This window comes from Apodemus sylvaticus, chromosome 5, assembly GCF_947179515.1.
Source record: "Apodemus sylvaticus chromosome 5, mApoSyl1.1, whole genome shotgun sequence".
In the NCBI taxonomy this organism is placed as follows: Eukaryota; Metazoa; Chordata; class Mammalia; order Rodentia; family Muridae; genus Apodemus; species Apodemus sylvaticus.
Window position 1 is genome coordinate 96,569,366 of NC_067476.1, and position 14,050 is coordinate 96,583,415.

The following is a 14,050-nucleotide window of genomic DNA, read 5'->3' on the forward strand; positions in this document are numbered from 1 at the left end:
CTGCTCCTGCTCCATTCTCATCAATGGCCTTAACAGAGGAAAGCCCGATGTGAAGAGTTCACAACTATCACCAGGTGGTCCAACACAAGAAGCTAGAGCCTCACCGCCTTACACTGTGCTGCTCTCCGTGTAACGGGCTAGCTTTTCATATACTTGGTAAGCTCTGTAATAAGTGAACTCTGGATAGACCAAGCACAGTAATGCAACAGCCTTCTGATGTCTGTTTTCACATTAGGTCAAAGGTCCTATTTATGAAATAAATGATATGTTAAGTATGTTCACCTATTAATTGTACTTATTATCTGAACTGCTATGTAAATGAAATGATATTATAATTTTGAAGAAACAAACTATTAATGGTAGGAAAACTTGGATTTGTTCAATTTTGTTCCACTTACAGAATGACATTAAATCACAAGCTGGAGCTAAAGTGCACCATGCCTGCTCCTTCAGTTCAACAAGCAGACTGGGCAGGTGACAGCGGAACTGTTGGAGGTAAGTTTGATTATATGTGCCTCTTCCCTCGGCATTTTCTTAATAAGGGGTGAAAGGTTAAAACTTCTCCTGTGCATGCGTCCTCATCAACCGCCGTTCTTACCTGCTGAAGTCTTTCTCTGTCTCTAGCTCTTCTTCTCCATGACCCAGACGCAGGAGATGGCGCTCATCAATGTCTAAAGCCATGATTTTCTCAAACAACTGGTTCAGAGCCTGGTCAGTAAGGCAAATGGAAGGCAGTGAGTTTAAAAGACGTATTCAATTCATTGAAATAGAACAAAGACTAGTTCCTAGCTGTATAGAGCAATGTGCAGGTATATAAGAGTCAGAAAAAAGTAGGTTTAATATTAGGCCAATTTAGAAGCTTTAACAAGATTATATTTAATATTGAGTGCATGGATTTGCATTATGTATACTTGCCCATGACTAACTGGAAACTATAAAACCACCTCTATCTTGAACCTCTATGTCTAATTTATAGACTGCAAGGCATTGGGTCCAGGGCTAGCTTCTCCAAGTGGTGATGATTCCTAAAATAATAAACTGTGCTGAGTTTCACTTCACCCAGCAGTGATCCAAGGGCTGGAGAGAATGGGAAATAATCCAGCAACTGCAAACAGCAGTGAGACAGCAGGCACAGAACGTGAGTGTAGATTCCCGGTGAGGGCCAGAGAAAGAGAAAGTGCGTCCTCAACTCTCAGGCCCAAAGCCCGCTTCCCTCTGTACAGTGAACAGACAGCACCTGCTGCTACGGCCTGCTCTGACAAAAACCATTTGGGACTCACCTCTCTCTCCCTCTGAAATGTTCATTTTAAAGGTTCTCTCAAATTCTAATATTTATTCTTTAACCTCTGTGGTTAGGAGAAAGTTTTGTAGAAAGGCAAACATTTTGAAAAAAGGTAAAAGTCTCCTAACTTCGGAAGATACACTAAATAAAGGCATCATTTACAATATTTCCTGGTTAGCATCCATTCGCACTGGTCACAGTCCAACCCTGCCCTAAGCTGACGTACACTTCAGGCTCCATAGTGTACCCTGTATCCTTTGCTGCCAACATTCTAGCAGATTTAGGAAATGGAAGGCATTACTATTTTTTTTTTAAATTTAAATTTCTCATTATTTAGCTTTTCACACTATTCAACACTCAGGACCCATCAACACAGTATTATTTACTATCTGGACTAAAAATTGAGGCAGAAAATTTATATATTTTATAATCAGAAAAACATCAAGATTTTCTTTTGAGATGGGAGGTTGCTGGCCGTACGCGGACAGGACAGTAAGTGATGATAGGGAAACAACGCAGCTAACAAGTCAAATGAATGGGCTATGTGACTGCCACTCCACCCCGTCACCACACTGACAGACTCTGGAGGTCTGGAGGTCATCTGAATGTCAGAGACAGCATGGGCTTCAGCAACGTGCCCTTTATGGCTATTTCAGTGACAGAGCTTCTCTAGGACTGCTACCCAAACCCAGCCTAAGCAGTATGTACTGTAGCAGGTTCTACCAAGGCATGAGACAAAACTCAGTCAGATTCTATGAGATAATGCATGACTTACAGTTTGTGGATCTTAAGAGCTAACTGCTAACTAACAGCTTTGATTGTGCAATAAACCTTATTATATAGAAACAAGAAAAAAAAAGTCCTAGCACTTGGTTTCGGGGGAAGAACAAATTAACTTTCTTCCCAAGTCAATAGGTCAATAAAAACTTGTCATGTTGTACAAGCTACCCCTACTTATAAATTCTAAAACCACTGTTAAAGCATTCCAGATGAATAAAATATAGTATTACAAACAATAAATAAAACTGCAAATTAAAGAATACAAGTAATAGAATGACTTACAATCCAAAAACTATTGCAAACCAGTATTTCTAAAGATACATCAACAGCAGTCACTAGTGGATCCTGAGAATAAGTTTTATCCAGGTTTACAGGAAGGCAATTTTATCATGGGTTAGGATGCTCTGAGAGGTGTTGGTCACACTTTATTACAGAGCTAAGAAAGCAAACTTTACTGTTTCTGCCTCCCTCAGAAGGACTAACACAGCACACAATAATCCTTAATATAATAGATTTACATGTAGCCTTACAGGTATTTAAGCTCAATCAGGTACGAATATACATTAGATCTCTGTACCTAAGGAATCCCCAGTCTACTAAATAAAGAAACAACTACTTATAAGGGTTAATACCTTTAATCTCAAAATAAAAAGTTCTGAGTATGGGCATGTGCATGCAGACATATACATACATACAGATAGACAGGGACACAGACACAGAGTCAATTACCTGATTGGAATGAGTAACAATTAAAGTCCTTTGTTCTGGAAAATTGTGGTAAATGTTGGAAATGATCTGGACTGCAACATCTGTTTTTCCTGTACCAGGTGGGCCCACAACCTATAACATGACAAACACATAACAAGAACTAAGTTACTATGCTGTTAGAAAATAGAAATAAAAAACTTAGAAAAACTAAGTAAGTAAAAGCTGGGCTGTGGTGGCACACACCTTTAATCCTAGCACTTGGGAGGCAGAGGCAGGTGGATTTCTGAGTTCAAGGCCAGCCTGGTCTACAGAGTGAGTTCCAGGACAGCCAGGAGTACATAGAGAAACCCTGTCTCAAAAAACCACACACACACACACACACACACACACAAAGTAAGTAAGTAAAAAGCTTCAGTGGGTAGACTCAGTAACATAATGAACAGGACAGATAGCCCAATCTCAGGAACTCATACGTCTATGGAAGAACACCAAAAAGTCATGTCATTGACCCAGAAGAGAAAATGTACATAGAAAAAAAAAGGGTTTGATTAATGGCTGAAATGCAATTCTCAGAAATCCTGTTCAGAATAAACTCACTTAAAAAACAAACAAACAAAAAAAAACAAACGAGCAAAATTGAAATGATGAAAAAGAAAGATTACATAAATGTGTACTTGGATATATACACTCCAGTGTTTATGCATGTGTATCACATGTGCACGTCTCAGTGTGCATGTACTCATGTATACTCTTCAGTGGACTCTTGGATTCTAATAGATTTGGACTCAAGACAACAACTGAAAGTGAGAGAAACATTTCCATGTACTTGGAAATTAAACACACTCAAGGCAGAACTTTCTCTGTAAAGGGCCAGAGAGTAAACATCAGAGACTCTGCTGGCCAGACACTGCTACCAATACTTCTGTAGCTACAGCAAAGGGGGGGGGAGGATAGGCGACAGAGCCAATGGCCACAGTCTACCAAGTGTCTGAACACTGAGATGAGCAGCACTATCTCCTCATGCATACGATGCTGCAATCATGCAAACGTCCACAAAGTCAGCCGTTTTGCTTACCATAGTGAGTCCAGGCTGCATTCCGGCCCGGATGGCCTCAATCTGTGTGTGAGTGAACTGGATTGTATTACTGCAAATAGAGGGTGAAACACAAGATGGTTAGAAATGCAGCAAAATGGAGTCAAGTGCAGGCTCACATCACCATAACTAGCTCAAACATCCACATGTACTCATTCCCTAGCCCTCTTCTACGTCAATCCTGTTGCACCCATCCATGCCTCAAACACAGAATGAGTCTTATGAGAGACTAGTGTTCCCAAAACACTTAGCCTATTTTAGGCCTATTTGGACAGCAGAAGTTATAGTCCCAAATGCACTGCCCCTGTAGTCCCAGCACACACTCGCAAAGGCCACAGTTACCCAGGAGTTACACAGTTATCCACATGCTTATGTGGATGTAGTTGTGTAATGTTGACTTTTTAGTGCCAGGAACATTTCCTTTTGAAATGCAACTATAGAGTGACCTAAAGTTTCCCAGCAATTCAGACAATTGATAAACGAAAGGGAAAAAGACCTAAGGTTTGAAACAAAACTATCCCAAGGCTTAAAAAGATTAAGAGAATTTAAAACCAAGTTTGTAGCTAAGGTAGGCAGTCAAATTACCGTTTGGGTTGGTTGTAAGGATAAGGACCTCTATTAGGAATAACATGAGGTTCCACAATTAAGGTCTTTGCTTCTTCTGTGTCGTCTTCTTCCCCATCTGCATCTTTTCTTTTCTTCCCCTTTCCACTTCTTACTGGGAAAGTTATTCTACAAAAGCAAAACCCACATTCATTTTTAAAATAAGAAACGGACCAGGCCAGATGGGGTCCTGGAGCGGAGTAGGGGAGAAGATATCCCTAACCTACAAGCTATCTCCGATTGTCAACCACTTCAAAAGGAAACATTAGTTTTCTCCAACAGAGTCCCACTGGGTATAGGGTAGGCCCCGTGCCCAGCAGGGAATGGCCTCCACAAAACAAATTCAATAATTCTGGGCATTTCCTTTTTCATAACGCTTTATTTGGGCTTTTTAAAAATAAAAACGTATTGGTCTTTTGCTTTTATATATGGTTCTGATTTTGTGTTTTTATGGGATGTACATGCACATGCATCATGTGTGTGTATTTCATTTTTCCTATCTTATTTGTTTTTGCAAGGGAGGGAGGCAGGGAGGGAGCGAGCAGAGGCATAGAGATCGAAGGGAGGGAGATTCTGAGGAGATGAGGCAAGGGAGAATGTGATCGGAACAAATGGCAAGAAAAACATTGAACTTTCAATTAAAAAAAGAAAACTACTATCTTGTGTATGAACAAACAGATGCATAAGAAAGATTTGTGGCCAGGTGGTGGTGGCACACGCCTGTAATCCCAGCAGTTGGGAGGCAGAGGCAGGCAGATTTCTGAGTTTGACGCCAGCCTGGTCTAACAGAGTGAGTTCCAGGACAGCTAGGGATATACAGAGAAAAAACAAACAAAAAACAAAACAACAACAACAACAACAAAGAAAGATTTATAATTTACTTCTATATAAACTCGGAAATAAAAGTACATTTACAATTACTAAAATGGGTGTTAGGTCTTCCATCTGGGGAAAAAAAGTCATCCAATTAATGGACAAATCAAAGAAACATTAAGTATCTGTCATATGCATTGTAAATGTGCTTCATTCATATTCATTTATTTTTTTTAAAGATTTATTTATTTATTTATTTATTTATTATATGCAAATGCATTGTAGCTGTCTTCAGACACTCCAGAAGAGGATGTCAGATCTCATTACAGATGGTTGTGAGCCACCACGTGGTTTCTGGGATTTGAACTCAGGCTTCGGAAGAGCAGTCGGTGCTCTTAACCACTGAGCCATCTCACCAGCCCTAATGTTCATTTATTAAGAAGACTTAAAGAGACTAGTTTCAAAGAACACAGCCAGAAAGAAAAGCCTTTCCCCAAAGAAATAAGGAACAGCAGAGGCCACATACAAACAGCCAAGCCAGAGCACAGAGGACAGCTGAGAATGGAGGGACAGACACTCTGAAGTCTCATGTGGCAATTCAGGGAAGAGGTTCTTAGTCTGGGGTTAGAAGCTAATGTTTTCAATAACTTTCCTAAAATTAAACCAAAAAAGCTAACTCTCTCTGTGTACTTTTCCCAATCTTCTTTCCCACTCTTAAAGTACAGAGTCAAAAGCTGCCTAGAATTTTTAAAGTGGCGAGGAAGTCACCTTATTCGTAGGCAGAAGCACTCAATTCCAAAGCTAGGGAGTAAATAGCTCTATCTAGCAAAAGCATCTGAGAGTTCAAGAAATATACCACCATAGATACCTAAGAAGGTCCAGCAACAGCCCCAAAGTGGGATCCAGCTCAAAGGGAGGTCCCAAGTCCTGACACTATTAGTGAGGCTGTGGAGTGCTCACAAAAAGGGACCGAGCATGGCCACACTCCAGAAGACCCAACAAGCAGCTGAAAGAGTCAGATGCAGGTATTTGCACCCAACCAATGGACAAAAGTGGCTGACCCCTGTGGCTGAATTAGGGAAAAGCTGGAAGAAGCTGAGAAGGAAGGCGTCCCTGTAGGAGAACCAACAAGTCCCTATTAACCTGGACCCCCAAGATCTCTCAAATACTGGACCACCAACCAGGCAACATACACCAGCTGATATGAGGCCCCCAATACATATACTGCAGAGGACTGCTGGGTCTAGGTTCAGTCAGAGAAGATGCACCTAGCCCTCAAGAAACTGGAGACCCAAGAGAGTTTAGAGGTCTGGTTGGGTGGGGGCTTAGGGGTGGGGAAAGCCTCGTGGAGAGAGGGGGATGGGAAGGAGGTGTGGGATGTAGAATAGTCGGAGGGTAGTGGTGGGGGAATAAATCTGAAGTGTAAAATACATAAATAAATAAAACAAAAACAAACAAAAGAAATCTAAGGGCCTAGAGAAACAGAAGTCAGGAGGGACAAAGACTGTTCTTAACAGAGTCTATGCTATAGAAGAGTTATGAGAATAAACAGATATATCAAACCCAGGAGACAAGAATACTTTTGTAATAAACAGAATTTAGAGATGAAAGGAGGAGACTAGGTATGGATATTATGACAGATATGTTGGAAGCATGCTGAGTTACTATATGTTACTATGTGTATATTTAATAGGTTTGTGGGAGCTGCAGGCTCTGGTTTCTAGCTAAAGAAGTAGGATCTGAACTAGACCAAAGGGCATCTTGGTGCATAACTTCTGATGCTTATAACCAAACTCTGGAGGCAGCTGGTGGCTCCAGGCACCTAACTTATTCCTACTTAAGAGCTAAAGACACTTGATATTGACATAACTGTTTTGAATACATATTAAATATCCACAATTTGAAACATAAAATTGAAAATGCTCCAGAATCTTAAGCATTTGTGATACTTAAACAATTCTGAAAACATTTTGAATTTTGGAACATTTTGGCTTTTGGACTTTCAGATTAGGAAGATCCAACTGGTGATGTCGCTGGAAATATTTCAAAATCTGAAAAACCTCCAAACTTAAAATATCTCTGGTAGCAAACATTTTAAATAAGGGATACTCAATCTATATTTAAAACCTGCATGAGGCATGCAGAATTGAAAGAAAACTTTTAGCTTCTTAAATTCAAAATGAAGTTTAACCTCACATGCCTGTATAGTCACAGTTAGGGAACACAGTAGACTACGTGTGCGATGCACAGGCATATTTCCTTAGTCAGCTACTATATTTATATAGTTCTTTCCAAATCACAGACACTTACTGATCTCTTTTGAGACATGAAGCTACTTTTAATGTAGTCTTAAAAATAGCTTCTGTACTAGGAGTCAGGAATAGATTCAAATATAATAGTCTTATCCCAGTGATTATTACAGCAAAGCTAAGGACTGCCAAAATGAAATCCAGACACAATGCTTAAAACTCACTTAGTCACCAGTGCTGATGTTAATACAGACAGACTACAGACTGGCTGCCAAGAGAAGACCATTCCGAGTTTACCTGAAAGGGGGTATTTGGAGAGCTGGGTCATTCACAGTCACTTTGACATTATGACCAGGAAAGCTGGCCTTTAAATGTTCAATGGAGAGAAAAGTGTCATTGAAATCCAGCGTGGCAATCTGATTGGGCATTTTTGAATAATGGGCACTACTTGGGTCCCCATAGCCTAAAATGATGTCATGCAGCCAGTCTGGTACCACGCAGTCGGTATTCATCAGATTCCGAATAGTCTCCAACACAGCCTGGCAGTAAAGGGACAGAAAAGTATCGCGTCAGTAGACATCTCAAACATTTACACTTCACCGGAATGCAGAGCTGACGGCACCGATGCAGAATGTCCATGTGTTTCAAGGCGAGAAGCTATTTTCTGCTGACAGGTGCTTGGCAAGACTGAAGCAACAGCTATATTTTCAGTTGATACCATATACTGAGTCAAACAAAAGAACTAAGTTAGTAGGAACAGTTTATCCACTAAGAATTCGTTTAGATAGAATGACATAAATAAGCTTGCCACTTGACTCCTATTGAGCAGGATGAAAATAAGATTCATGTCAACCCAATACAAAAAAATAAATAAATAAATAAAAGAAATTATAAAGCAGGCCCCCAAAAACAAATGCTTCCTTATAAACTCGAGTTTTTTCCTCCCCATAGTGCATAACTGTTCAGTGAAATGCAGTATCATTTATAAACACTAAAGCAAGCATGGGTAGAAAGAAATAAAAACGCAAACACATTGATAAGAGTGTCAAACATGAAGAAGTAAGAACTTGTACTACAATAAAAGGATACTACTGCAGTTAGCACATTTCTGTCAAAAGGAATTAACAGAGCTGAGAACATTTTTTAGAATATTTAAAAACCATCCTAATAAAACAAATACCTATATGTAAATTAGGAGGCAGGGCCTAATGAATGTTTTTAAAACTCGGGATCCTAGCACCGCTTAAGTAAGGGCTAGGTGAGTGATGGACAGACAGATGAGCACTTTCACATAACACCGGTGAGGAAGAGGAGAGCTCTGGATCTAAGGAGATCTTAAAGCTAGGAGAGGAAGGAAGGCACAGACCATGACAAGCACCAGGATGTGACAATTAGCAAAAAATCTTACAGAATTCCCCAGACTTCAGCACAGGAGGTGTGAGATGGTGGAGGACAGACTTGATAATAGGAAAAGCTTCAAAGAAGTCAGGGACTCCTCCATTGCACTTGTCTATCAGTAAAACAAGAGATGGAGAATAAACTCCTGCGACTGAGAGCTTCTGTTTTCTCATACACAGCAACAGCATGGAAATGCAAGGGAGTGAGAAGACAGTATAAGTGATGTGGCATGGAGCAAAGAGGAAAGAAAGGCACCCTGCCAATTGTTTCCAGTTCAGGACAACTTCAAACAACAGTGCTGCTCACAGGCCCTACAAGCCGCACATGTGACCACAGGACTGGCATTTTCAGATCTTCCTTTACTACTCCTTCTGAACTCTGAAAGTAAATTATGAGTAAGGCAGGCCCAGTGTCCCTGAGAGAAGTGTGTCTATACACTGCACAGAGAATCTTTCAGTGTGATGTCCCCTCTGTCACCCGAAGACATCTGGAGTACACCTACATTTGACTTAAAAGGAAGATCCAGTAAATGAACGAGCTGTGTTCTTCCTCAGCTTGTTCTGGGCAGAAATGGTACCTCACGTAAAAAGGAGCTGACCTTCAGAGGAGATGCTGAATTCATCTATACATTTCCAATTTCTTCAGAAGCCAGAACAGATTTAGCAGATGGATTTCCTTAAATGCCATATTTAATCAACTTGCTACGAATTTAAGACTGAAGTTAATACTTGCTTAAACCCCTTACCCAGCATGCGGGGCCCTCTTCTGGATCTCATGACGAGGGGCTAAGGGGCCCAGCTAGAGACCTGAACAGTACCTTGAAGTTATTCTCCTTCGGCTTCCTCCGCATTATGACATTGAAAGTGTCATACACATCTTCGGCTCCATTTTGTATCGTATTGGTCATATCCTGTTGATACTGGTTCGGATCCAAAAATACTCGAAATGTCCTTGACTCTCCTCTAAGATTGGGTCTGGGTTCTGGTCCTAGATTTTTTTTGAAGAATTTTTTAAAAGAAATATGTATTTTTTTTTAACTAACTATGAAAATAAGTTAAAAGTCTTTCTTTCACAGAAATGGTAAGCCACTAGACTCACCTCCAGTCCCCCTTGTGACTGAACTGTCCTGTGCTTAGACATTTCAGATTCAAAAAGTATATTCCTGTCTTCCTAAATTCTTATCATTTCTTACAACTCTGTCCTATGCGGATAGAATACCACAGACTGTAGCCATGTGCAGACTCCTCACTAAGCAGGAGTGCTCAGCGGTCAGAGCCTTTGCTCACAGGTCCATCAGTGACTCACATGTGGCACAGATCAGGTGGCTTTTAGAATAAACACACATGAAGTCACGTGCCTACAGATATGTGTCTTATTTTAGGAATTAAGAATTAGCCTTTCTATTTCTTAATTTGACTGTGGGTTAATTACTTTTCTCAAATTTCCAGGGTCTACCTAACAACACCAGTTGGAAAGGAATTTCACATAGAGAAATGTGAACCCCGGAAATCTCCATGGCCTCAGCTTCCTTCCTTTGCTGGAGTCTAGCTTTGGTCTCATTTTGGGGCAATGTTTATCCCACCCAGCCTGCATTCCCTCTGTTCCCTTAAACTCTGTAACTGAATAGCTTAAGCATCAGCAGTCTAACAATAGCCTGAGCTCAAAATTACAGGTGAAATGAGTTCAAGTTTTAAGGGAAATTCAGCCACCAAGCTATGAAAGAAGCATGAAAGAACCATCCAGAGCTCTAACTTAAGAGTGTGTGCTCTCTAAGAGTCAAGACGGATCAACAATATATATTTAAAGTTTTTTTTGGTTTTTTTTTTTTTTGGTTTTTTGCCTTTCTTCTTTTGCAGTGCTCAGATTAAGCCTACTGTGTAGGTACACAGCACACGTTAGCAAGTGCCCCATCACCACAGATACTAGTATTCTACAGTTGTAAAGTTAAGTACCTTACACACAGACTTTTGTGTTTACTACATAAAATTGAAAGTTTTGCCAAGTAAGGCAGCACAGAAATGTGTCATTCTCTCACACAGACATCACCGTACCATCTTCGATGACTCGCCCTTTGTCATCCAGCATGCCCTGGATTTCACAGCCTCTGACGTACACCAGACCAACTTGCTCAATAAAAGGTCTCCTCCTGTCAAACTTAGTGCCGTAAGGCTTTGTAGGACGCACAGTAATTAGAAAGCATACATCGTGCTTGCGAAGACCTAGTAAAACATAAAGACATTTTTATTAGAATTACATTGTTTATGGTCTTTCATTGGCCAATTCTTAACCTTTTTAAAGGAGAGATTTAATAAAAACATTAACAATAAAAGGGATGACCAATAATATATTTTGTATTAGAACATAATTTTGTTTCCTAGAGTTTTAATATTCAATATTTCATAGCAGTAATTAAAAGGAAGATCTTCTTACATTAAAATTAGAAACTTCTGTGTCATAAATTAATTACTGAGTAAGACTTCCAAGTCATGTTACGGATCCAAAATTGGACGTTCATCACCATTCTTATTTTTAATTCTTATTAAGTAACTGAAAATATGGCTGGCATATAACTCATAGTCATCAAGTTTCTACCATCACTTTGGTTATCCATCAGTGTCATCCCAAACAGCCTGAGTGCGCTGTCCTAAAACAGGTTAGCCCAAGAATAACTCATCAAAGCCCAGGAGTGTTAGGCAGAGGTTTACCCACAGGCTATGGCTCAACGTACAGTTTCAGTCAGCAGACAGAAATCTCTCTAAGCGAATGTCAAGAGGCAAGAGATTGGTGTCAAAACCCAAAGCTTCTTTGGCTTTCTGGCTTCATCAATAACACTGACACAGAAAGAACAGGGGCACTAAAGTGTTAATGACACCACATGGACAGTCACATTGCCTCATCTTGTTTCTTCCCAAGCTATTATATTTACCATTATGTGACAGAAATGAAAATTTATATAGTCTCTGTCTGCTTAAAATCTTGGAAAAAGAACACACATAGATTAAGACACCAATGTCAGTATATGGCTAATAGGACTGGAGACACCATGGTTCTTTGTAGTGTGTGTGTGTGTGTGTGTAAGTTGCCAGGGGTAATAAATATAACACTCTCCCTAGCAATTAATGACTTCTCAAGGCTCAGCAATCACAATGGTGCATAATGTTCTAAACATATAATGCAACAGACTGGAGCTCATAGAAAGATACAGGACTCAAAGCAATCTGTCACAAATGATACCACCCAAAGCAGTCATTTGTCAAACACTTGGCGAACTGCATTGCTGGGTTCCTTTACAATTCCTTTTAAGTCTAACATATGCTCCTCATGGTTACTGCTATGTGGGGAGCTCTAATTTCTGAAAACTGATCCCTTTCCTTCTGGCATTTGAAGAAGGTAGCAAGAGATTAAACCTCCTGGCTGCTATCTCTCACCGCAGGGTGGCAAGGGGAACCGTCTCTTAGACAGCTGGGAACGGTGTGTGTGTGTGTGTGTGTGTGTGAGAGAGAGAGAGAGAGAGAAAGAGAGAGAGAGAGATAATGCAAAAGAAGTCACTGCCCGTTGGTTCAGAGCCAGTTCTTACACAGATGTTAGCCAAGTTTTAACTCTTTTTCACTTAGTATTTTAGAACATAGCTTCTCAAAAAGCTAATTATGATACACAACTCTAATTACTAAAACCTTAAGAAAAAAAATAAGGAAAACAACTGGTTTACTTTCTTGTCAATTGTCACATAACATCAAGTAAACCTAGGTTCAGTGATCCCATCCGCCTTCCTTCTGTGGTAAAACAAATAGTTTCCTTCGGAGCTGCTTCACCCTGGGTCTCCTCACCAGATTCTCCATGCCTCCTCCATGAGGCGCACACATCTCTTTTCTACTCTGGCTGCTCTCATCTTTTCAGAGTATTACTATCTCTGCTTATGCTGCAACTGTGTAGAAGTTATATATGATTCTCCTTTAGGCTGCACTGATGCTTTTATGTTGCTCTACAAATCTAGCAAACACTCTACGAATTGAACAATTTCTTTTTAGTTTGCTTTGTAAACGGCAATCATTAGAATACTGATAGTTATGATTTTTTTCATTAAAGTACTGAGATACTTAAAATACTCTTGTATGATTCTTAGTATTTTTACTACGAATTACAAAGACAACTACAATGCTTTAAATTAAATTTTAAGAATAAAACTGAAGAAGGACAATATTTAGTAAAAGTACTTGACCGATGCTCTAAGTGAAAGCTGTAAATCACAGAGACCAAAGGCAGCATCGCTTTTGAACCTCCAAGTTACCTTCCCACTCATCCTTGATGTGGTCTCTGACATTCAGATTGATGGTGACATCTGCACGGACGCGGGTTGGCCAGTTTTCACCAATGTTGGGTTTGGCAACCTCGACGACAGTGAAAGCCACAATGGGCTGAGCCATGCGTGCCCAACCACCGAACACTACGCCACCATACTCAGACTGCCTGAAACACAAAGCAGTGCGTGATTACACAAACAAGACCTACAGCTTTACAGAAGCACAGCATGAGAGTGCATGCTCAGCTCAGTTAGTCCGGCTAGCACAGGCTATCCATGGTAAGGGCCCGTTCTTCTTCAAGGCTGAACACTATGCTACACTGTACACGTGGCCACACACTGTTTCTACTTGTTCATCTCTACATAGTCACAGGTTGTTTCTCTGTCATGGCTGCTGACAAGAGTGCTGCTTTGAGTATGAACTACAGGTATCTCTTTTAAGACAGTGATTTTAGTTCCTATTAATATATAGCCACAAGTAGGATTACTGCTCATGATTCCTTTTAATTTGGGGAATGTTTACACTGTCTTCTATAATGGCTGTACAAACATATATCCGATAAAAATGCATAGGGTTTTCATTTTCTTAAACCTCGCCAATACTTATCTTCCTTCTTAACAAGATGGTTGACTATCTAGTGGCTGGATCTACATTTCCCAGATGATTTCAGACCTGAGCACCACTTGTTTATAGCTGCTGGCTGCCTTTCCATCTTCATTGCAAGCATGTCCATTTAGGAAGCTAGATATTTTTTTAAATTATTTTTTTGTGTTGAGTTGTCTATGCCCTTATACCCCCGGCCTTAACTTTAATTAGATACACG

The 14,050-nt window shown here is 40.2% G+C and overlaps 1 protein-coding gene across 2 annotated transcripts in view; it reads right to left on the bottom strand.

Moving 5' to 3' along the window:
* Aqr (aquarius intron-binding spliceosomal factor) overlaps positions 1-14,050 on the bottom strand; it is an 80,804-nt gene that overhangs the window by 28,428 nt on the left and 38,326 nt on the right. For both annotated transcript variants that reach the window (XM_052183181.1, XM_052183182.1), the window contains exons 17-24: positions 13,215-13,393; positions 10,978-11,145; positions 9,744-9,913; positions 7,826-8,067; positions 4,449-4,595; positions 3,846-3,915; positions 2,792-2,902; positions 599-708 (exon numbers count right to left, since the gene is read on the bottom strand). In XM_052183181.1, coding sequence (XP_052039141.1) covers positions 599-708; positions 2,792-2,902; positions 3,846-3,915; positions 4,449-4,595; positions 7,826-8,067; positions 9,744-9,913; positions 10,978-11,145; positions 13,215-13,393 — 1,197 coding nt within the window. The remainder of the gene's footprint in view (positions 1-598; positions 709-2,791; positions 2,903-3,845; positions 3,916-4,448; positions 4,596-7,825; positions 8,068-9,743; positions 9,914-10,977; positions 11,146-13,214; positions 13,394-14,050) is intronic.